Here is a 23,571-nt window from a genome sequence, read left to right as displayed (position 1 = left end):
GCTAAAAGGGATCTTTTAGGGTAAAATGAAAAGATTTCAGTAAAAATGGGGGGGGGGAAATTCAAATCCACATAGAGAAGTTACCAAACTATACCATATTTGGACTACAAAACAAATTACATTATCTTACAACATATATAGAGAGTCGAAGAGGAAACTCAAATGAATATTAAAAAGTATTTTGAATGGAATGAAAAAGAAAACATACCATATCAAAATTTGCAGGATGTTTCTAAAGTAATGTTTAGATAGAGATTTAGATTTTTAAAACCTTTTGTTTTATTTTTATTTAACTTATTGGGGTGACACTGGTTAATAAATCTATATAAGTTTCAGGTATACAATTCTACAATGTGTCCTCTGAATATTGTCAAGTCTATTTCATTATTTATTTATTTTTAATCTTTATTGTTGAAAGAATTATACATGTTCTCCTTTTCCCTCCATTGATCCCTTCTAGTCCACCACCACCCCTTGCTCCAGGCCTTTGTTACACTACTATCTGTTCCCACGGGTTATGCATATATATCTAGTTACATGTTGCACATCGATAACTATCTGGGGGTGGGATGAGAAAACGAGAGAAGGCAGGAAATCATGAAGGGTGTAAGGAAATGTTTGGGCTTAATAGATATGTTCATTACCTTGATTGCCATGACAGTTTCATGGGTGTGTTTATATAAATATTCATTGAACTGTAGACTTTAAAGATACTCTGTTTATTGCGTAGCAATTATACCTCAAGAAAACTGTTAAGAAAAGTAATTATACTACTTACACCAATAATGCATAACTAGCATGTTTATGAAAACCTTTGCCAAATTTTCTCAGCAAACAACTTCTTTAAAGAAACTCTGAAAGAAAAATCAAAGAATCTTGGTTCTTACTTTCAGAACTAATCTCTCATCCTTGAGTCAGAGTTGCTTAGGACTAAAAAGGAGATAAAATAGCTAAAGTTACTTCATAAGCAACATTCTGAATCATAATAAGCCAAGCAGTTATGAGGCAATATCATTCACTATATTTATTTTCAAAATACTTTACAAGGCAGCCAACTCGGCTTATTTACAACCAAACTAAATAATTAATGAGGTGTTGCTGCAATCAATTAAAATCCAGACCAGCGATGAGAATCTTAACTCTAATAAACAAGATGGTCACAATTTCCAATAAAATGTTTGATAGCTAAATAATTGTTTTGCTCCAAAATGCCCTTTCTCAAAAGATCACTTTAGATTTATTTTTACATAAGCTGTTATCTTAGCCTGAAGGAACAGTCTATCTTTATACCACAAGAAATTCTATCATCATTAATTTGCTATTAATGTTTAAAATTGAAAGAAAATTGTACCATCCAGGCATAGTCTGTAATACGTTCATTAATACCAATCATTTAGAACAAATTTTGAAAGACAGAACTTTAAACTGTGTGGTCTTTATTCCTCTTAATATTGTGGAAGTTTAAACGTAAAACAAGTTATTTGTTTGACTGAGCAAGTGTTCACTAGAGCACGGGGCAGGCTAGGCAGAGCTCCAGGTCTGAGGGAACACAAAGATAAATTAGACGTGGCTCCTGCCTTTCATTGCTAGGCAAATCCTCTAACGCGGCTCCTTGCCCAGATCCAAATGCTATGCGTCCGAAAGGACTAGCTCAGTCCACTGACATTAGGTGCATACGAATGGACTGCCTCATGTCACTATGGCTATAGATGTCCCTCACCTGGGCTCAAATTAGAGTCCCTGGACTTTTAAGAGTGAAAGTGCAAAGACTGAATGAACAAAAATAATCATATTGGAATCTGGATGTATGTCCATAAATATTTGAGAAAAATAGTAAAAACATTATTACAGGTTTACTAGTTTCTGAGGGTGATTATGCTCATATAGCTAATGGGGCACAAGCTTTGGAGTCAGGCAGGGTTAGGCTCAAATCCTGATTCTGTCATTTAATAAACATGTAGCCTCGATGTGCTATTTAACTTTTGTAATCTCAGTATTTAAAAACTAGAGGTCTGATGCATGAAGATTCATGCAAGAATGGGCATTCCTTCCCCTGGCTACCAGTACTGCCTTTGCTCTGGCTAGAGCCACCTTTTTGCTCTGGCCCAGAGGCGCCTTTCTGCCTTCCTATGCTGCCCAGAGGTCCAGAATGGTTGGGACTGTGTGGAACGCTTGTCTCATTGCCATGGTGATGACACAAGCCTCTTGCTGGTCCCCAGCCACTCAGAGCCTGTATGCAAATTTACCGGCCATCTTTGTTGGATTAATTTGCATACCCACTCCTGATTGGCTGGTGGGTGTCACAAAGGTACTGTAAATTTGCATCTTTCTCTTTTATTAGTGTAGATAGATGAGCATAGCCTTGGCCTATGTGGGCTTAGTAGAGCATTCACCCACACACCAAAGGACTCTTGGTCAAAGGCACATACCTGGGTCGCAGGTTTAATCCCTCGCCCCTGGTCAGGGCTCCTGTGTGAGAGGTCAATAGATGTGTCTCTCTCACATATATGTTCCTCTCTCACTCTATCTCTCACTTCCTCCCTCCCTTTGTTTCTTTTTTTCTTTTTCTTTTTTAATTTTATTGATTTTGTACAGAGAGAAAGGGAGAGAGACCGAGAGTTAGAAACATCAATGAGAGAGAGTCATCGATCAGCTGCCTCTTGCACACCCCCTACTGGGGATATGCCCGCAACCAAGGAACATGCCCTTGACGGGAATCGAACCCGGGACCCTTCAGTCCCCAAGCCGACACTCTATCCGTTGAGGCAAACCAGTTTTGGCCCTCCCTTTGTTTTACTCTCTAAAAAAAAAATCAATGAAAAAAATCCTTGCTTGAGGATTTATAAAATAATAAATAATAAATAATAAATAGTAAGCATAACAATAACAGTACCTACTAACTCCTAGGGTTATTATGAAAATTTAATAAGAAATACAAAGCACTAAGCAAAGTATCTCCTACACAGTAAGTTACCAGAAATGATAGCAATTTTAAATAATGTAACAAGCAACTACAAATATACTGCCTAAAATAAAAAGTCTTGTTTGAACTCAAAATTTGCAGATAAAATATATGAAAGACTAGGCTTACATATTATTATCAAAGTTTTAATAAAAGGCTTGAATACCTAATTAGCTATTAAGACAACTTATTTAACAAATATATTTAATAAATACCTCTTTACTGTTCTTTATATGTTCTAGGATTTTTTTGTATAAATATTAACTAATTTAATATTCATGACAAAACTACGGGGAAGGTAATATTAAAATTACTCACATTATCCTATATAATAAAATCCTAATATGCAAATCAACCAAATGGCAGAATGACCAGTCACTATGACGTGCACTGACTACTAGGGGGCAGACACTCGATGCAGTTGCTGCCCTCTGGTGGTCAGTGTGCTCCCAAAGGAGAGTACTGCTCAGCCAGAAGCCAGGCTCATGGCTGATGAGCACAATGGGATGGTGGGAGCCTCTCCTGCCTCTGCTGCAGGCGAGTGGTAAGGAGCAGGAGGTCCCAGACTGTGAGAGGGATGGCCATGGACCTAAGCTGGCAGGTGGACATCCCCTGAGAGGTCCCGGACTACAAGAGGGTGCAAGCTGGGCTGAGGGATCATGTGTGTGTGTGTGTGTGTGTGTGTGTGTGTGTGTGTGTGTTTAAATTTCAACTTATTTCATATGTATATGATATTTCAATTTAGGTTTGTTTAAGGAATATGTTTTATTGTATGGGAAGAATACCAAGAAACAGAATTAAATAGTATTAAATTTTCCCAGTCTGGTTTTCCTGATCAGGAAAACAATGGTAGTTGTTAGACTTTTAATGAAGGAGGAGAGAAGAGTTATTTTGAAATGAATTTTACTAAACTACTGAATGCCATGTAAACTTGAAATCAGAATGAAAAATATTACTTATCAACCCTCTCATATAACAGTTTGTTTAATTAAAAAGTTACACTGTGTATGCTTCCTATACATACACACATACTACCACCAAAGGAAAGCAGAACTAACATTTCTTAATCGCCTTCTGATTACTAGGCATGGGCAGACCCTGTGTGCATCAATATATACCACAGCACTCTGGAGCAGGGATAGTAGCCCCATTTTTAATACAAGACCCTCCCCTCCCCCTAAAATTAAGAATCGTTATCCAAAGTCTCTCAATAGTGAGAGATAAACCTGGTCTCAAAGAAACATATTGAATATGAACAAAAATCTCTAATTCCTTGGAAAGTGAAAGCTATTTAATAGTTTAGCCATGTTTATTTTAACCACCAGGGATGAAAACTATTATTGAGTTTTCTAAATAAATAAATTAAAAACCAATACTTGTCTCCAGCAAAACTAAATATTTGCTAACATCACACTTAATGAACCACATATACCATAGCCTCTTTCATTTCTCACTGGAGTGGATATTTAATACCTGAAGGACATGTACCACAGAGGGTGGCAGTGAAAATGCAATAAAGTTGGCCGTGACCTTTCTGGGAAATAATTTTCACATACATCTCACAGCCTCTGGCTGTAATCAAGTAAATTAACATCAATCACCAGCTTGCATAGCTCTTTTGTGGGTGAGATTGATTAAGATATACTCTTTTAGCAAATTTCAGGTATACAATATAGTGTTATTAACTATAGTAAACCTCCTAAACATTAGATTTTCAGAGCTTGCTCATGTCATAATTGAGTTTATATTCTTTCACCAGCCTTTCCTATTCCCCACACCCCACTGCTCTGGCAATCACCAATCCACAGACTGCTTACATGAGTTTTGTTTTTTTTTTGTTTTGTTTTTTCATTTAGATTGCACATATGTGATACCAAGCAGTATTTGTCTTTCTCTACCTGACTTATTTTACTTCAGTGCCTATAAGACTTCCCAGAGACATATCAGAGAGAAAATTTCTGGCATAGTCTTCACTTCATCCTGACATTCTCGCCATTTCTCTTTTCTTTTCTTTTTTCCATAAATTTTAATTGTGATTTTTTTCCACACAAAAAGAAAATTAAAATATGGCAATGAATGATCCAATGACAATGACCTAAATTGAAATAATCTGTACCCCCCCGCACCTCCTTCCTTCCCATGTTTGTCTATAAGCTAGTAGAAAGTTGCAGAAATTATGACATTTAATCCCTAAATAATTCACCATGTATCTCCAAAACAATGACATTTTCCTGTAAAGTCACAATACAATCATACACCTAAAATTTAACAAAAATTCTATACTATCATCTAATAATCAATGAATATTGAAATATTCCCATTTAACCTCAAAACTTTTCTTTGGGGCTTGTCATTGAAGGAGGATCTAATCTAGAGTCATATCTGTGCTAAGTTTAAAGAAGACAAGATCATTTGCCTTGTAGAATCCACATTCTGGATTTTTCTGTTTTCCTGTAGACTTATTTAAATTAATTTTCTATCTTTTATATTTTCTGCAAATTGGAGGTTAGGTCTAGAGGTTTAAGAATATAATGCTATCAATATATACCTCATATTACATCACATTTAGAAATGTAAAATGTTGAACTACCCCATTTTTGTTTGTCATTTTTTATCAATTAGTTAAGGGGTTAACCACCATTGTAAGGGTTTGATCTTTTTCCTTTGAACTTAGTAAATAATTAGTGAAAATATACTTTGTCATTATTGCAAACATCCTTCATTGCATTAAGTAATGGTTTTGGTTTGCAACTAGACACAAGTATGCCATTAAGCATTGCTGAGTAGTAATTTTCTAATTCAATTATTCCTTTCCCTTTCATTAACTATTGTTTTTCTGTAAAGAGGACTTTTATTTCATTAACTTAGAATGGCTTAGAGTTCCTCCAAAAACTCCAAGTAAATGCTGTATTCTTTATCTTTAACTCCCATTTTTACCGTAAGGAGTATGTGTATTTGTCACCTTTATTTGAAGCAAATTAGATTTCTCTCTCTCAGCATGGAGTCATGTGTTTTTATTTTTTAAATTTTAGAATCAATTATTGACTTTTGATTGATTGATTCTCAATATGTCCTCTACTTGGCCTTTGAGAGCTCCTTCCAGGTGGGTGCTTTAAGAAGTCATCATTATTCTTTGATATGAAATGTTTTTCCTGGATCTCTTTCCACAGCTGAGACCATGTATCTGCCTCACTTGCTACAAACAGCAGCTTCCCTTTTTCCTTTCCCAGCAGCACCTCCATCTGAATGGATCATCTACTACTTCCTAGACTGTGCCATTCAATACATTTACTGCTTCCCCATCCCTAGAAGAACCCCACCCATCAAGAAGAGCCCCTGCAAATTCAAACCACGTCATGTTAGAGGGCCACCTCCCCTTTAGAGTCTTAATGAGTTTTCTTCTCTTACCTTGCATAGTAGTCATTGGGTGGGACTGCTTCTTGAAAGAATTGGAACTGGTATAAATAAAGTCCAATCAAGTGTCCCGCGGTGAAGATAGCCAGGAGAACACAGAGACAGCTGAACAGCAATGGGTCGAACGTCCGGCACCAGGACCACCAGGTGCACAGACCCAAAAATACAAAAAAGTAGACGGAGGAGGTCAGAGAGGGCAGCATCATACCTAAGGAAGAAGAAATAAAATCGTGAAACATTGCATGGAACTAAAAATCATTTACCACTCTGTAACTACAAGTACTATAGATTATATAAATTTCCTCCACTGGTTTTTAGGTATTGATCAGGTTTTAAATAATCAACATTTTATTTATAAAATCAAAATCAATGCTATTTTTATTATGAACACACACACATCAAGTGATATTTGTAAATATGGGGAAATACCAGATGAGGAAGAAATTCTATGTACGGTATTTGAGCAGAGTAAACCTCACATGTTCACATCAGCAGAATACAGCATATTTAATTGCTTGTTTCCATCTTTTGTTTCTCCCTAAAAATGTTCAGGAATACTGTATGTCCCTTCCAACTTTCCCAATACCACTTTAAAAATAATAATTTACCTGTTTTTTAGTTAACTAGGAGTCATAATAATAATACATTCTGTGGCAGTTAAGTTTCACTAACATGTTGTCCTACCAGACGAATTCAACTTGCACTATCACTAAAAAGGGAAATGTAAAACAAGGCAATTCCTTTACAGGCATTAAAAACCTTTTAGAGGAAATGGTGGTGGCAGGGATTTTGAAATGACTCCTCATTAAAATATTGAGACATTCTGTTATTTTTTTCCACTTTTTAATTTTCCCATTAAAAAAGTTATGTTGTTTCATCTTGTGAAATTTCAATGAGGCAGTATTGGATGAACTTCCTAGTAGCTATTAATTATGGAATGGGGGAGTGGTGGAGGGATAGGGAGGGAGAACGTAGACTGAGATAACATAATTATGGTATCAGCAGTCCATAACCAAAATGTAAAGGAAGTGGGTATCTGTGTTGGAAGATGGCAATGTAATTTAGGAAGAAAAAGAGTAAATTCTGGAGAGTTAAATTACGATTACTGATGAATCAATGTATACAGACATGCTCTCAGAGACACCTGCACACTAAAATTATTCATTGTCCCAGGTCACCATTCACAGGCTCTGTGGAAGAATGGTTGTTTTTCTGATCTACACGCAGAAAATGATGCCTCGTGACAGGTATCGAAAACGATTGCCTTACAGAAATTAACAGGAACTTTCTAAAATATAAAAACTAGAACTGCACGGGGAAAAATGATTTGCATGTGTGTGGTCTGTACATGTGGCCTCTTACAGAAGCTCCGGCTATTATACAGGTGTCATGGAATAGAATTATTTCCTTCTTTATTTTCTCTTCCACCAATTCTTTCATGATGCGCCAGAGTCATTTGTGCTCCACCCAGGACTGGAAACTCTCACCTGATGAACCCAGTAAAATTGTCACAACTACTTTTCCAGCGGTGGTTATCATGTTGCCAATAAATTCCTTCAGTTTGGAAGCCACAAAGGCAAACCTGCGGAAGATTTTCAGTTTTGTGCTTTCTTCCATCTCGCCTTCAACACCATCTCCTTCATCTAAATCCACTTCATAGATCAGTGCCTCTTCCGAATCTAGTTTTTCTCCTCCAGCCTAAATAAAAAAACAAACAAAAGCAAAACAGAAAACGCTGTAGTCCAGAATTTTGTCTACCCACCCAGCAGATTACATGGTTTGTGATCTATGGGTCAGTGAATGTGGTGATTTCACAAATCTGGGAAAGGATGCAGACAACCACTGAAGTCCCTGCCACATCTCCGATAATTCCTGAGGAGAAGTAACCAGGAAACATCAGTCATCATAGGCCCCTAATAGTATGCCATCTTACCTACATGAGCTCATTTTTTATGGGTGGAACAAGAAACTGTCTGAAACATCTTTTAATAATCTTAGCTTTCATCAATCCGCATTTGGTTCCAAAAATTTAGACTTTGCCAGCAAGGTGATGGGAGGTTGAAGTATCCGTGGCCTTAACTGAAAGGGTGAGTTACATTGATGGCTTAGAAAAATTTTTTTTCTTCCTGAAGTTTATCTTTGTTCACTATTTTAGTATTTCCTGACCCTGGGAGGATGAGTGGTCTTGGGCTACTTGGCTAAATATACAGTCACTTCCTACCTTATTCTTAGAGAATGATACACTGGTTCAATTCTGGACAACTCAGCACTGCAGTACAATCATTAGAGATTTAGGGAAGAAACACATGTACAGAATATAAATATATTTCCATGCATTATTTTAAACTAGGTATATGAGGATCTTTTTGTTAGTTTTATTTGTAAAGACTGCATAAGAATTTTTTTGTGTGGCAAATTAGATCTTCGTAGAGGAATTATAATATAAACCATCACTTTAAGACAAAAGGAGGCTGTTTCAGACTTTTGAAACTTTGTTTGCATATGCCCCTGGGCTGACAGACTTCCTGTTCTTAGCCAGATTGGCATTAGACGCTGGCTGCAGAGCCAGCAGGGTTTTAGGCCCAGTTCACACATCTATTTAAGGCTTAAAGAGGAAAACCTGGCCTCTCCATTTTCCCATTTTAAAGGTCTTTCTTTGATACACTCAGTTTAGATATTTACATATTGTTCACTAATGGTATCTGGACCTCTATGTCCGAATTCACTGGCACTAGGCACAGGAAGGCTGCTACAAAGTTCAAGTGCTGAGTGGACTTGAGGATGAAAGATCCTCTGTTTGCCTAGGAGAGTACAGACCACTTGCATCTTAAGTTGGCTGCTAATGTACCCCATCACGCACGCATACACACACACACACACACACACACACACACACACACATTTAATTCCAGGCCTATTCAAAATTATACACCCAAATCTGGTTCTATCATATTCCATCATGACACATTTGTATTTTTTTTTCCTATTGTGGGCTAGTATCTCTAGTGAAAGATGGAGCAAAAAACATGTAAAGAAGTAAAAAATAAACAAGCTAAATATCTCACAGTGATAAATGCTAATCAGAGAATTAAATAGGGTGATGTGATTGTGAGTGACAGGGTAGCTATTATATTTCAGATTCTGAGGTTGGGGAAGTCTCTCTGAGGAGGTGACATTTAAGCTAAGATCTGAACGTCACAAAGTCACAAGCCATGTGAAAAACCCTAGCCAAGAGTATTCCAGGTAGAGGAAAGAGCTGTGTTCAAGAGCTTTCTTTCTGAACACACCTAGCCATGGTGTGTTCAGAAAGAAAGCATATGTCCCCCTACTTCTTCCCACCTCCTTATCCTTCCAATTGTCAGCTAATGACCCTACTTCCTACTTCACTGAGAGGAGAAGGGTGAGCTCAGGCCAGTTCATCAGCCCACATATCTAAAGCCCACCAGCAATTCCACTTCTGTATATTTATCCGAAGAAAATAAGAACACTAATTCAAAAAGACATATGCACTTCTATGTTCACTGAACCATTATTTATAACTAGAGGCCCAATGAGGAATTCGTGCACAGATGGGGTCTGGCTCTTCTGGCCCCAACTGGTGTATTAGGGCCACTGGACCTATCAGGAGGAGGAAATTGTGGGAGGTTGGCTGGCTGGCCCACACCAATTGAGGCCAAATCAGGGCCTGGCCAGCTTGTGGGAGGGGCCATGGATGATTTGTCAGCAGGCCCTGCCCCCAATGGGGCGGTGGGTGGGGAGGGGGGGGATTGGGAGTAGGGCCAGCAAGGGGAAGGGGCTGTGTGCAGTGGGGCTATGGGCAGTGGGCTGACCAGCCCTGCCCCCAAATGGGATAGGATGGGCCAATCGGGAGCAAAGCTGGCTGAAGGAGGGGCCATGGGCTGATTGGGGTGGTGGGGAGTGATTGGTGTGGTGGGGACATGCTGCCCACAGCTCCTCCGCAAATGGGGTGGGGATGGCAATCAGGGCCTAGCGGCCTGTGGGAGGGGCTGCAGGTGGCTGGCCAGCAGGCCAGTCCTGCCCCGATTGGGAGGGAGGGCAATCAGGGGTGGGGCAAGCTAGGGGGAGGGGCTGCAGGAGGTTGACTGGCTGGTTCGCTGGCTACAGTGGGAGTCATAGTGATCGGTTGTTCTGGCTTTCCAGTCACTGGCTTTTTATGTAGTATATAGATAAATGATAGATAAAGAAACCAATAAGTGATAGATAGATAATATTCCATATACACCCAATGGAATACTACACAGCAACAAAAAAAGAATGAAAACTTGCCATTTGTAACAACATGGATGGATCTAGAGGGTATTATGTTAGGTGAAATAAGTCAGGCAAAGAAAGACAAATATCATATGATTTCACTTATATGTGGAATCTAAAAAGACACACATAAAACCAACAAACAAACAAAGCAAACATAGACTGATAGAGAGACCAAAGAAAAGGTTACCAGAAGGCAATTGGTCGGGGAGGGGTGAAGAGGTGAATGGGACTGGAGTCAATGACATTGTGATAAGCTTGCTTAGTGAAAGGTCATTACTAGAATTAGCGGGGTGATAACATTGTAAGGTATAAAAATGTCGAATCACTATATTGTACACTGAAACTACTGTAACCAATATAGTATTATTTACCAACTATACTTCAAAATAAAAATAAAGCCCACTGTGGAGCAGACACTCAGATCCCTCCTTCCCATGGCTGTGGATGAGCTGTGCATGCTGGGACACCAAAGAGGACAACCCCAGCCAGCCTCCCCTCTCCCCTGCATCACCGTGTGCTCCCTTTCTCCTGGCTCACACCATCAGCAAGTCAATATGCCTCAGCAGCTCACGTTAGAAAAACTCATTCCTGCCAATCCACACCTGCCTTACGGAGACACACTCTCTAAGACTTAGCTCCTTCCTCCACACTTAATTTCTCTTGAACCCACTTTAGCAGGATTTTGGTTACCAACCACTTCACCTAGCGAGGGGTTTGATGGTCTGTTTCACAGGGCAATTCCAAGGGAGACCACAGCCAGGAGGTTACTGCTGTGGTGGAGGAGAGGGGAGTTACGGAGCTGAGGAGAGTTTTTGCAGTGTCTTTGCAATGTGTCTTGGAGTTCCAGTGAACAGGACTAGCTGGAAAGCTAATGTAGAGGGAGGAGGGACAGAGGGAACCAAAGACAGTTCCAATGGTTTTGTCTTTATTGAGGAGATGAGGACAATAAGGAAGTGGAGTGGGCTGGGGAAATTCAACTCTGAGGCGCCTTTCAGCCTCCTAGGAGGTGTCACGGGGCAGCTAGTACAGCAATCTGGAGCGCTGGAGAGGGCAAAGCAGGAGATGTTTATTGGTGGTTCACTGGCAGGTGGAAGGTTTTAATGTCAGGAGTCTGATGAGATTACAGAGGTGCTGCCCCGCCCTGGTACCAGTCTGTCCATCCAACCTTATCCTCATCTCTTTGTCCAGAGGAAAATTGGGTTTGTGGGGGAACACCTGCAGGAAATCAGGTGTGTGGGGGAACTCAGAATCCACAGCTCGTTGCCTCGGGCCATCCTGTTCCCCTCTCAGCTCTAAGGCCCCAGCCCACACGCCAGTTCTTCCTCCCACCTGCCTGTCTTTCCCAAGCAGAGTTAAGGGGGAAAAGGGGTCAATCCAGTGACACCGTTGCTATGGCAGCCACACCACCATCCACACATAAAGGATCTGCTCATGGGGCTCCTGCTGCTTAATATTCCCTCATAGCAGGTGAGCAATGCATTAAAAATCCTCCGTGATGAAGGAAATGTGGCCAAAACCTTCAGTCACTGCACTTGAAAAAGGAGACAGAGAGAGAGAGAGAGAACATAGCCAGAGCTGCCTGGGTCACAGCTAGAAACACACTCATAACTTTCAGAATAAATGACTTATTATTCAATTATAGAAGTGCTACGGATGTAGATTAAATCGAGTAAAAATCTCTGGTCAAGAACTTTGTGAGGTTAAACAAATGCATTTCCCCTACCTCTCTTAGGCATGACTAGGGCCCCTGCGATTTTTATAAACATACCACTGTATTTGAGGCTTTTTGGCATTTTTGTACCAAAGTCCCTGAGGCCCTTCGTTGGAAATGCTTTCTAAAGCTTTCAGGCTGAGCGAGAGCCGAAAGTGAGCTGTGTTTGACGCTGTGAGCCCCTACCGTCCAAACTGGGGCCAGAACTGCCATTAGTCACATCATCCGGCTTATTCTCAGGCCGACTTTCTTCCCCTAAATGATTCCTTGGGTGCAGTATAAACACTGCCGCTCAGGCAGAGCGCTGGCTCGCTCCCACGTATTTACTAACAAGATGCCATGCCAGTCACGGTTGTGATCTGTCCCTGCTTTTGAGTACAACTTGATTCTGGCCTTGAAGCTGAGAAGGAGTAGCTATAAAGACTGATTTAGTGCCCCTGGTTCCTACGCTGTCTTGGACATTAAAGACCAGCAGAACCCTTTATAGTTTAAAAAGCCACATAAAATATTACATGTCATTATTGTCCATGTTTAAATCTAAAACTTTGCTGAAGAAATGTAAATCCTTTAAGAAGCCTTTTTTAAAAGTAACTGACTTCAAAATGCACCCACATCTCTTCCACATCTTTTTAATGTTTGATTTTGTTTGTTTGTATTGATTAATTTTTATTTGAGGATTTTTTTTCCCATTAGTTTTTAGAGAGGATAGAAGGGGGCAGGGGAAGAGAGAGAGATCCATGTGAGACACATTGATTGGTTGCTTTCCGAGAATTAAACCTGAAACCTGGGTATATGCCCTTGACCAGGTATTGAACCCATGAACCTCCAATGCACAGGCCAACACTCTAACCACTGAGCCCCTATAGCCAATGCACACCCACATTTCTTATGATTGTGCCTCTTATATCATGAGAGGAAGCTCTAAGAGGTCTGAATTCAGTTGCCTGCAGCTCAGATTCCTCTCTGAACTGGATCAGCCTAAACACATAGTAGTCCCTGCATCTCATCTCACTGTTGCCTCCCCTGACGCCCCATCCCCAACAGTCATTAGTGATCACTTCCACTCACATTTGGAAGACACAATAAATTACTTTTGCCAAAACCGGTTTGGCCCAGTGGATAGAGCGTCAATCTTCAGACTGAAAGGTCCCAGGTTTGATTCCGGTTAAGGGCATGTACATTGGTTGCGGGCACATCCCCGGTGGGGGATGTGCAGGAGGCAGCTGGTCGATGTTTCTCTCTCATCAATGATTCTAGCTTTCTATCCCTCTCCCTTCCTCTCTGTAAAAAAATCAATTAAAAATATATTTAAACAAACAAACAAACAAACAAACAAACAAACAAATAACTTTTGGTAGAACCCAAACGTCCATATTTCTTTACCACCAAGCACTCAAAGGTTCAACCCAGGTTGTAACAAATACTAAGGATCACCTAGGAATGTTTATGAGGGTACATTCCCAAGCTTTCCTAAATCAGAAATACTGGGAGTGAACCCAGGGCCTGCAGGAATACACAGCTGCCATGCGGGTCTTTGAAGCAATCGGCCCAGTTCACACACTGGCTGACATCTGCCACCACAGAGCCAAGGCTCCACATTCAGCTGACGAGGCACAATCTGACTCCTTTGTTTGACTCATATCCAAGGCAGACTCCCTTAATTGGGAAATAGACTGAAGTGATTTGTCTGTGGAGCCTCCTTTAGGTTTCAGGTGTTAGACGAGAGCTTTTCCTGCAGCTGAGTCCATTTTCCTCTTCTGCGTGTTTAAAACCAGGTGATTGAGGACATTTCAATTAAAGTTTATCAGAGTCACAAATAATGAGTCAAAAGAACTGGGAGAAAAAGGGAGTATTCTTCTAAAGTACATTTTTCATGAGTTGTTTATTCATTGTTTATAATTAAAAGTTAACAGTTTATCTTACCAGAATGGGTTCATCTCAACAGAAGAGCCCAAGGCAGAAAAAGGCAAGTGCTGTGACTGACTGCGGGAGATAAATGCCATCCCCAGTGTCCCCCGGGGGAGCAAGCAATCGGGGAGACAAAGGCAAGCAATCAGGGAGACAAAGGCACTTGTTTCAGTGGTGTCATGCATGTTATGTAAGTCTTATGTGATTTACATAAGATCTCTCTTTCTCTCTTCCCCTGCCCCCTTCTATCCTCTCTAAAAACCAATGGGGAAAAAATCCTCAGGTGAAAATCAATCAATACAGATAAAGCAAATATTTTATTCTGTTGCTACACTTGTTTTAGGAAAATTCTTTATCCAAACTTTAAAGAGCTGTCTAAATCGTCCCCTGCTTCATTTGGAAAAGTGAGTATGCAGATGTATGCTTTCCACCACCTTCTATGGAGTAATGGAAGTTTAAGGAAGGACAGGTAAAGGCAAGCTGAGTTAGCAGACAGTAACTAGTTAGGTTTGCCAGGAGGACAGGATCTAGGGTGCTTTCAAAGAAATTGTCCTACTACCACCTCACATCTTCTCCTACCTCCCAGAGATGCTGATTTATTAGGTTTAGGATGGGCCCCACCTCAGAACCTTTACAAATTTCCAGGTCAGTTTATTTTATTATTATTTTTAAATATATTTTATTGATTTTTTTTACAGAGAGAAAGGGAGAGAGATAGCTAGAAACATCGATGAGAGAGAAACATCGACCAGCTGCCTCTGGCACACCCCCTACGCCCGCAACCAACGTACATGCCCTTGACCGGAATCGAACCTGGGACCTTTCAGTCCGCAGACTGACGCTCTACCACTGAGCCAAACCGGTTTCGGCCCAGGTCAGTTTATTAATGATAGCCATTCTGACAGGTATGGGGTGATATCTCATTGCGGTATTAGTTTGCATTTCCCTGATATGAGTGACCTTGAGCATTTTTTCATATGTCTACTGGCCATCTGTATGTCCTCTTTGGAGAAGTGTCTATTCAGGTTCTTTGCCCATTTTTTAATTGGGTTGTTTGGGTGTGTTTTTTGTTGCTGTTCTTGTTTTTGGTGTTGGATTATATGAGTTCTTTATAAATATTGGATATTAACCTTTTATCAGATGTACCATTGGCAAATCTGCTCTCTCACTCAGTGGATTGTCTTTTCATTTTGTTGATGGTTTCTTTTGCTGTGCAAAAAAGTTTTTAGTTTGGTGTAGTGACATTTGTTTATTTTTTTTTCTTTTGTTTCCCTTGCCTGAGGTGATATATAAGAAAAAATATTGCTACGAGAAATGTCTGAGATTTTATTGCCTATGTTTTCTTCTAGGATAAATCAACAAACAACAAGTGCTGGTGAGGATGTGGAGAAAAGGGAACCCTCGTGCACTGTTAGTGGGAATGCAGATTGGTGCAGCCACTATTGAAAACATTATGGAGATTCCTCAAACAATAAAAAAAATGGAACTGCATTATACTCCACAATTTCACTACTGTGTATATATCCAAAGGAACCCAAAACACTAATTTGAAAGAATATATGCACCCATGTGTTCATTGCAGCGTTATTTACAACTAGAGGCCCAGTGCATGAAATTCATGCAAGAGTAGGCCTTCCTTTACCCAGCTGCCTGCACCAACTTGCCTCTGGCACCTGGGACCTGGGCTTCCCTGGAAGCCCTGGCTTCATCTGGAAGGTCATCCCAAAGAACACCTGAGAGGATGTCGGGTCTAATTAGCATATTACGCTTTTCTTATCATAGATAGCCAAGATATGGAAATAGCCCAAGTGTCCGTCAATAGACAAGTGGATAAAAAAGTGGTGGTACATATATGCAAGGAAACATTACTTGGCCATAAAAGAATGAAAGCATACCATTTTGACATAATGGATAAATCTAGAGGGTCCTAGGCTATGTGAAATAAGTCAGACAAAGAAAAACAAATACTATGTGACTTCACTCTAAAAAATAAAATAAATGAATAAGCAAAATAGAAAAGGACTCATAGATACAGAGAACTGATTAATGGTTGCTAGAGGGATGAGGGGTTAGGAATCAGGTGAAAAAGGTGAAGGGGTTAAGAAGTACTAACTGAGAGTCACAAAATATTCATGAGAATGTCACGAACAGCATAGAGAAGATAGTTGGTAATATTGTATTGACTATGTATGCGCCAGGTGGGAGATCGCTCTGCAGGGTATGTGGTTGTCTCACCACTGTGCTGTGCACTTGAAACTAATAAAAACTAGTGTTGAATGTAAACTGTAATTTAAAAATAAAATTTAAAATAATAATAATATCCCTGCCCTTCTGTGTGACAATGCTACCTTTGACTGGCTGTCAGGTTGATAAGCTCCCAGGTGAGTGGAAATCCATGCCCTCACCTGGTGTCCAGGGCACTGTAGATATTGTGGGCTATAAAGCTGGTCATGGACCCAAGCCTAACTAGTCTCTCCAATTAACACTCCTAGTGACACTCACACTGTAATAATGAAGCTTTCTTGAAGATGGTGGGCCAATGACTTCCTGCAACTAAAAATGTTCCTTTATTTAAATGAATGACATCTAAAATCACTAGAATTAAAAGCTATACCCCGATTATGAATGGGTTTAACCCAGAGAAGACAGACCAAGCGTGCTGCCTTTTGGGGGACATGTGACAGTGATTCTTGCCCAGCTTCTGAGGATGATCCTGAGAAGCAACAAAAGTAATGGAGTGCAAGGTTGACAGGGCAACGGGCAGCCATCCAGCTTCTCATTCTGAATAGTGCCATGTTTCAGATGATTATGTCTGTGTTGAAAAAAAAAAAATGAAAACAGAAAACAGGATCTAGAAAATTTAAAGCCCTTGACTTTAGACTAAATCTCAGGGGAGAGCTGAGCAAATGCCAAATGCCTAATTAGGAGACAATGAAAAAGGTCAATTTCTTCCATTCTTTGTTTCTTTAAAACAAAATAGTAACTTGAATCTTAAAGCTAAAACTTCAGAGCACTGCTCCGCTGGTCATCAGATGTGGCAGAATGCAGGTGCCACAGTTGCCTAATGAACGTTGGGTATTAAAAAGGCTGGTGCAGTTTTTGAGATTCAGAATGAATTTCTAAATGATATTAACAGGACCTAAATGTTGCATTCCTGAAATATTAACAGGTGGTGGATGGCCTATACTGGAATATTCTTTTTGTCCTTCATCTTTGACTTGTTAGACTATTTAAAAGATTCTTCTTTAAGCAGACCAAGTCATGACTAAAAATCCCTATTTAAATAGATATTTATACATTTAATTTAACATTATATTAAAATACCATTTGATTCATAAAGAAGGCTGAAATATCATTAAAAAGCTAGATAAAGTTAGAAGTTTAGAAATAAACAAGATTAATATATGTTTGGTGAAATTACATAATGTTTTCATTGGATAATGTTTTCTTCTACACAATTTACTTTTCATAACCTAACTCTTTTTTTTTTTTTTAAAGATTTAGGAATAGGAATCTTTATCCCAGTTCTGACTTTTAGATGTGCTTATGCATTAAAATGGAAAAAACAAACAAACAAACAAACAAACACAACAAGACTGCAGAGGTGTCCGATGAAACAGAACCTCCTATGGCAATGAGGAACCGGTTCCCTCACTGAGGTCTGCTCTCTGTCCACTGCAAGAGCAAGTCAGGCTCCCACCTGCTGCCAGTCTCCACCTCCCCCGGGGCTTTCCAGGGGGTCCTTGGATTTGTGGTGCCCTTTGAAACAGCAAATTTCAGATCATCATCAAGTCCTTGAAGATTAGGGGAGATTTAAGAGTCCTCTCTGGGGATTAATTGCTACTTTAAAACAATGCTGGATTTGAAAAGGAATTCTCCCAGGCACCAGTGGATTAATCTTGCCATTGCTCTACTGAGATAAATGAAAGAAGAAGCAATGCCAGCAAACACTTTTCTGTCAAAGGATCCTCCAAAAACCAAACAGTCCAGAGTACAAACGCCAAGATTTATAAGCAGCAGGAAGTATGTTGGGCCCTTCAGAATAAAATAAATTCCCCTGCATATTTTGGCCGTGTTCTTCTATTCTTTTCAGACTCAAGACAGATTGTTCACATGTAAGAAAAAAAAAAATCCTTGTGGGTTTATCTCAGAAGATTCACACTCTAGCCTGCTCCTCCCAGGCTACCTGGTGGGCTGAAATATGTTAAGAAAATACAGGTTGTTATTTAAATTAGGCCAAAATTATGATGTTGAGAGGATATCAACCTCATAATAATGACAGTGTTTTCAAAGCCCCAAATAAGTAATGTTTAGACTAGCCACCCCTCTTATTATCATTAAATAATATGATTAATAATAAATGGCGCACAGATACTTAAACAAATTTCAAGTGGGAGAGAGGTACCATAAGTCTGTCTTTGAGAATTGGGTGTAACTAGGACAGAAACTTGATTTTAGAATTGGTCTTTGTAAGGGCTTTGAGAACCTTCTTCACCAAATGCATGAACTTAACTGTAACCTAAAATCCATCCTCTGTGGGTCAATGTAGGTTTTCCCTGTCCTCTGGCAAAAGAGCATCTGACCCTGGAGACAAAAGTTCTTTCTAGAAGAAGCTTTTGTAAGTTATTCATTTTTGTACAAATGGCACAAAAGGATTATTTTTGAGTGGGTTGGCCTCAACTCATACCATACAACTTCACTTTCTATTATCCTAAGAGGACCCTGGGTTTGACATTTTAAAATCTACTCTACTGCCTCTCAAATTGGAGAAGAGCAAAATGAGGAGCAGACACTGGTTGGGGGTGGGAGTGGGGGCAGTGTAAGAAGTTATCTGACAAGCATCATTCGCCAAGAAGTGAAATTTGACATGTTCCCTGATTCAGTAGCTACTCCTGAAACCCTTCTCCGTAAAAACCATAGCTCAAAGATACCATACATGGTACTCAGTTTGTTGTTTGTTTTTTACCTTTAAAAAATTCTTATACTTTTCCAAATGCATATATTTTTTCTCTGGAGTACTTTAAAATAACTTGACCAAAGCATTCTTAGTTTACATAACATTTCCCTGAAGAGCACAGATCGAAAAGCTTCCCTTATAGGTGAAATTAATTGTCTTTCTCCTAAAACTACCAGGTGTTCCTACTTCTCTAAATATTTTGCAATAACTAAGGTTCCTAGACGAATGGACCATAATACTATGAATGTAAAAGCTTACCCATCTGAGCTAATATTAGGTGAGAGTTTGGGGGAGTGAAAAGGACACTGGGTCAAGCCCTGGCCATAGGGGATGAATGCCTCAAGAAGGGTGACACTTCCATTCCATACGCTTGTCTCCTCATAGACAAGGTGTTGATGATAATGCATACCCATCAGGACTACACAGACTTAAGCCAAGCACAGTAAAGCATACAGCACTATGCACATGTAGCTGTGACTATTAGTCTTCCACACGTATTAAGGGTCAAGGCCCTCAGAAATCAAAGAAAGATGTATGAAGTCAGATTTACCAATTCTTCATTTTCAAACTCCAGGTTATACTGTGCTGCTTCTTCTGTCACTGGTTTCTGAACGATGTTTCTGCAGATGAGCCAGATGGTCAGACTAGCGATGAACATCCCAATATCAGGTACAAACACTCTGATCCCATTGCCAGCGTCAGCTCCCTTTAAGCTGTGGAAGGAAAGAAAAGGGCGAGGAAATGTAGTTGCTTTTATATTTCCATGGTTAAATTAGCATAAAGTACGTTTGAATCTTCTTAATGATTTAAAACTAAGGATACCTTGTTTTCTGCTCCAAAGGTACCAAAAAGCTTTTCATTGACCTCAGAGTCTTATGTAATTTAATATTTAGGAAGGTTCCACGGTTTCTCTGGAGTTTTGGAACTATTATAAAGACCCCTAAATCAATGCTCACTCTCAGAACAAGCTAATAAACTATATCACTAAATAAACAACATGTCCGGTCCAGATAAAGGTGCTTGCACTCTAGCTGAAGCAGTTAAAAACTAGGCATTTACTAGTGGCTAAGAGAGCTTTTACTTTAGACATAAATCAAAGCCCAGAAGGGAAAAAGTAGAGAAAATGCTAATATAATCCTTGAGTTCAGGAATCTCTTCATTATTTGTAATACTTAGTTGATTTTTTCCCATATTATTCCAAGAAATGTAAAACTAGTATGTTTTTTTCTTTTAGTCTTGAGAATTAACAATGAACTTCAAATTAGAAATTTGGGTTCAAGTGTCAGTAAGTCATCGACTAGCTGCATTCCACTGGAGGATTTCTCAGAGTCATATGTTCTTCCTCTGTGCCAAAGAGATAACACTATTTGCCTTCTTTATCTCATTTGAGTCCAATGAAAGTGAATCAATGTTATCAGAAATAAAACTTGTTTAGAGACAGGAAGCAAAAGATAGGAATATATATCATGTAAATATATATGTTTTTTCATATACTCTTTATATAATTAAATACATACTGTGTTATGTTCGTTTACATTGCATATGTTATACTAGAGGCCAGGTGCAGGGATTTGTGTGCTGGCAGGGTCCCTCAGCTTGGCCTGCACCCTCTTGCAATCCGGGACCTTTGGGGGATGTTGGACTGCCAGTTTCTGCCCGATCCCTGCAGGCTAGGCTGAGGGACCCCTAGTATGCATATAAAATCTTTGGTTAATCTCTTCCCATCCTCTTCTCCCCACCATCCCTCTGAGACTCATCAATCTGTTCCATGTTTCTATCCCTGTGCATTGAGCATCTGCTACCTGGTGGTCAGTGCCCATCATAGCTACTGGTCAAACAGTTGAACGGTCAAAATGCAGAACGGTTACTTAGGCTTTTATATAGAGAGATATTATGATTAAAACATAAAATAATAACAAATAGAAAGACTGCCTCACCCCCCTAGAAATAACCATTAGTGACATGTTAGTAAATTTAAAAAGTAGTAACAATGGCTACCACTATAGAGCAATTGCTTTATGCTAAGAGCTTGACACATATTATTTAATCCAACTAACCACTATGTAGAATTAGGCATTATTATTTAATCTCCTTTAGATACAAAAAAAATTAGGCTTCAAATGGCAAACTAATTCCCCTAATGTCATAGAAACAGATAGTATTCTAATGTAGGATATTCCAGGGGAAAATCCTCAAACCAATCTAATTTCCTTTAAAAAAAAAAAAAAAAAAAGAGGTCTGAAAAGGGCATACACTGCATAAGCTTTATCTTGACAAATGGCTCTTCCCTTTTCTGAACAATGAAATAGAAAATATACCTCCATAAATAACACAAATATGGTTGTGTCAGAGGTTTTTGTTTGTTTGTTTGTTTTGTTTTTTGTTTTTTTGTTTTAAATGGCAAATTTCTTTCCTTTGGGACAAGAGTAAGAGAATTTGATTAAGAACACTTCATCTAAACTAAATGTATAATGACATTGATGATTGATTTTACCATAGGAAACAAATGTAGATTCTTTGTATACTTTTAATGTACAGCAGAAATGAGAACTAATTTCATTAGAATGAGAAGAAAGGGGGTCAAGATGGATTTGGTGGGATAGGTTATTATAGCTCTTTCATGGGAAACAAACTGACCATGGCATTCTATGGAAAGTACCATTTAAGTGAGTTGAGGGGGAAAGAGTTCTTAAAGGAAAGCTAACAATCTCAGCTGATTCCTGCACCACAACAGAGACATAGGAAGCCAGTGCTGAGCCTTGAGCCTGTCCTATCTGTGGACAGCATTAAGCTCCCAATTTGCAAACAGTCCCTGTGAGATAATAGACTTAGTCTTAGCTCTGCGTGCTGTACTAAAAGAGACATTTCATAGCACACATACGAGGGAGTAAATAGAGGCAGTTTGTGAAAGCAATCACCCCACCTACTGTGAGAAAATTCAGCTATTGGATCCAGGATGGGGCTGAGATCCCAATTTAGAATGGAATCTTTCAGCGACAGAGGTGCTAACCCATTAACTACTACTCTTGGCTTGCTGAGTTAACAAAGCAGTGCACTCAAAATACTACCATTGTAGAAACAATAAAACTGAGGAATCTACTGAAGAGCATGTATAATGAATGGGTCATAGTTTAATTGATACATGATTTGGGAAGCATTTTATCAACAAAATTCCCTTCTTCATTGTTTAGACCGGTGCCTACTAAAGTGCATTAATCTGATTGTACTTTATATATTCTTCAGAAATGCTATTAATTAAAACAAAACAAAAGTTAAAAAACAGTCTTCAGTTCAAAAAATGTTAGAAAATCACAATGCATATTACTACAGTAAAGTACTTGAGAAGTTCTGTAGTAAAAACAATATATTTGTGTTTGTTTAAGCCTCTGTTTCCCAAATTTATTTGACTAAAACCATTTCTTCAAAGTTGTATGTAATATTTATTATATTCTGCTGAGCTAATGTTCATGGCACAGATTTTTCAAAAATGTTTGGTTAGATCTGCTCATGGGTCTAGATATTTGGTCAAAATGAATAGATAATAAGGAAACTATACTAACGTGTAGCTAATTCCTATATATTTGTTTAATGGGCCTCTATTAATTTTAGAAGTCAATGACTTCTCATTCAGTTCCTTCACCCAATCATCCAAATACCTATCCATTCACTCAGTTCATGCTGGGAGCCACATGGGGTCTGTGCTTGGGAGAGACATTATGGCTGAAAGGGTAGATTTGAGTTTTCTTCTCACATATGTTGGCTCATTCAAAAGAGTAAATTAGTATTCAGAGACAGTGTATGGCATAGGTAATATATGTGGGATGCCCTCTAAAGTAATCATAAGTATACATTACAGGCATTGAACAATAAATTAAAATTTACTTGTAGTAAATTCTACATTTGGGACTAAGCTAACCAGGTATTGCATAGAAGTCCTGTATTAAAATAAATTAATAATATCTATGTATACATTTTCCCTAAAATATTATCCTAGATAGCGCTGTTTTCCAGGCATATTAAATTACATTTTTTTCATATATAAAAGTATGTACTAAACTGCTTAAAACATCATGTTCTCTTAAGTAGGCAAACATTTCCTTTCCAATTTGTTATCGTCAATGATCTTATTTATCCAGTGTATTTATACTTGAAAGGGAATTGAGGAAGCTGGAAATTGGGAATAACCTACATATCCATCAAGAAGAAAATAAATAGATTAAATTAGAATAGATCCATAAGATAAAATAAATACTATAAATCAACAAACTTGTATAAATTGTGTGACCTATGTATCTTACAAACAAAATATTGAGAAAAATAAAAAAGGATAAAAGTAGTAAACAT

The 23,571-nt window shown here is 38.9% G+C and overlaps 1 protein-coding gene across 5 annotated transcripts in view; it reads right to left on the bottom strand.

The window, feature by feature from the left end:
• Positions 1 to 23,571, bottom strand: part of PIEZO2 (piezo type mechanosensitive ion channel component 2) — a 309,124-nt gene that overhangs the window by 112,288 nt on the left and 173,265 nt on the right. For all 5 annotated transcript variants that reach the window (XM_036418633.2, XM_036418635.2, XM_045574327.1 and 2 more), the window contains exons 5-7: positions 19,778 to 19,940; positions 7,864 to 8,074; positions 6,371 to 6,584 (exon numbers count right to left, since the gene is read on the bottom strand). In XM_036418633.2, the coding sequence (XP_036274526.1) occupies positions 6,371 to 6,584; positions 7,864 to 8,074; positions 19,778 to 19,940 (588 nt within the window). The remainder of the gene's footprint in view (positions 1 to 6,370; positions 6,585 to 7,863; positions 8,075 to 19,777; positions 19,941 to 23,571) is intronic.

Source organism: Pipistrellus kuhlii, unplaced genomic scaffold (assembly GCF_014108245.1).
Source record: "Pipistrellus kuhlii isolate mPipKuh1 unplaced genomic scaffold, mPipKuh1.p scaffold_m20_p_6, whole genome shotgun sequence".
Classification (NCBI taxonomy): domain Eukaryota; kingdom Metazoa; phylum Chordata; class Mammalia; order Chiroptera; family Vespertilionidae; genus Pipistrellus; species Pipistrellus kuhlii.
This window is presented reverse-complemented; position numbering and strand designations above follow the sequence as displayed.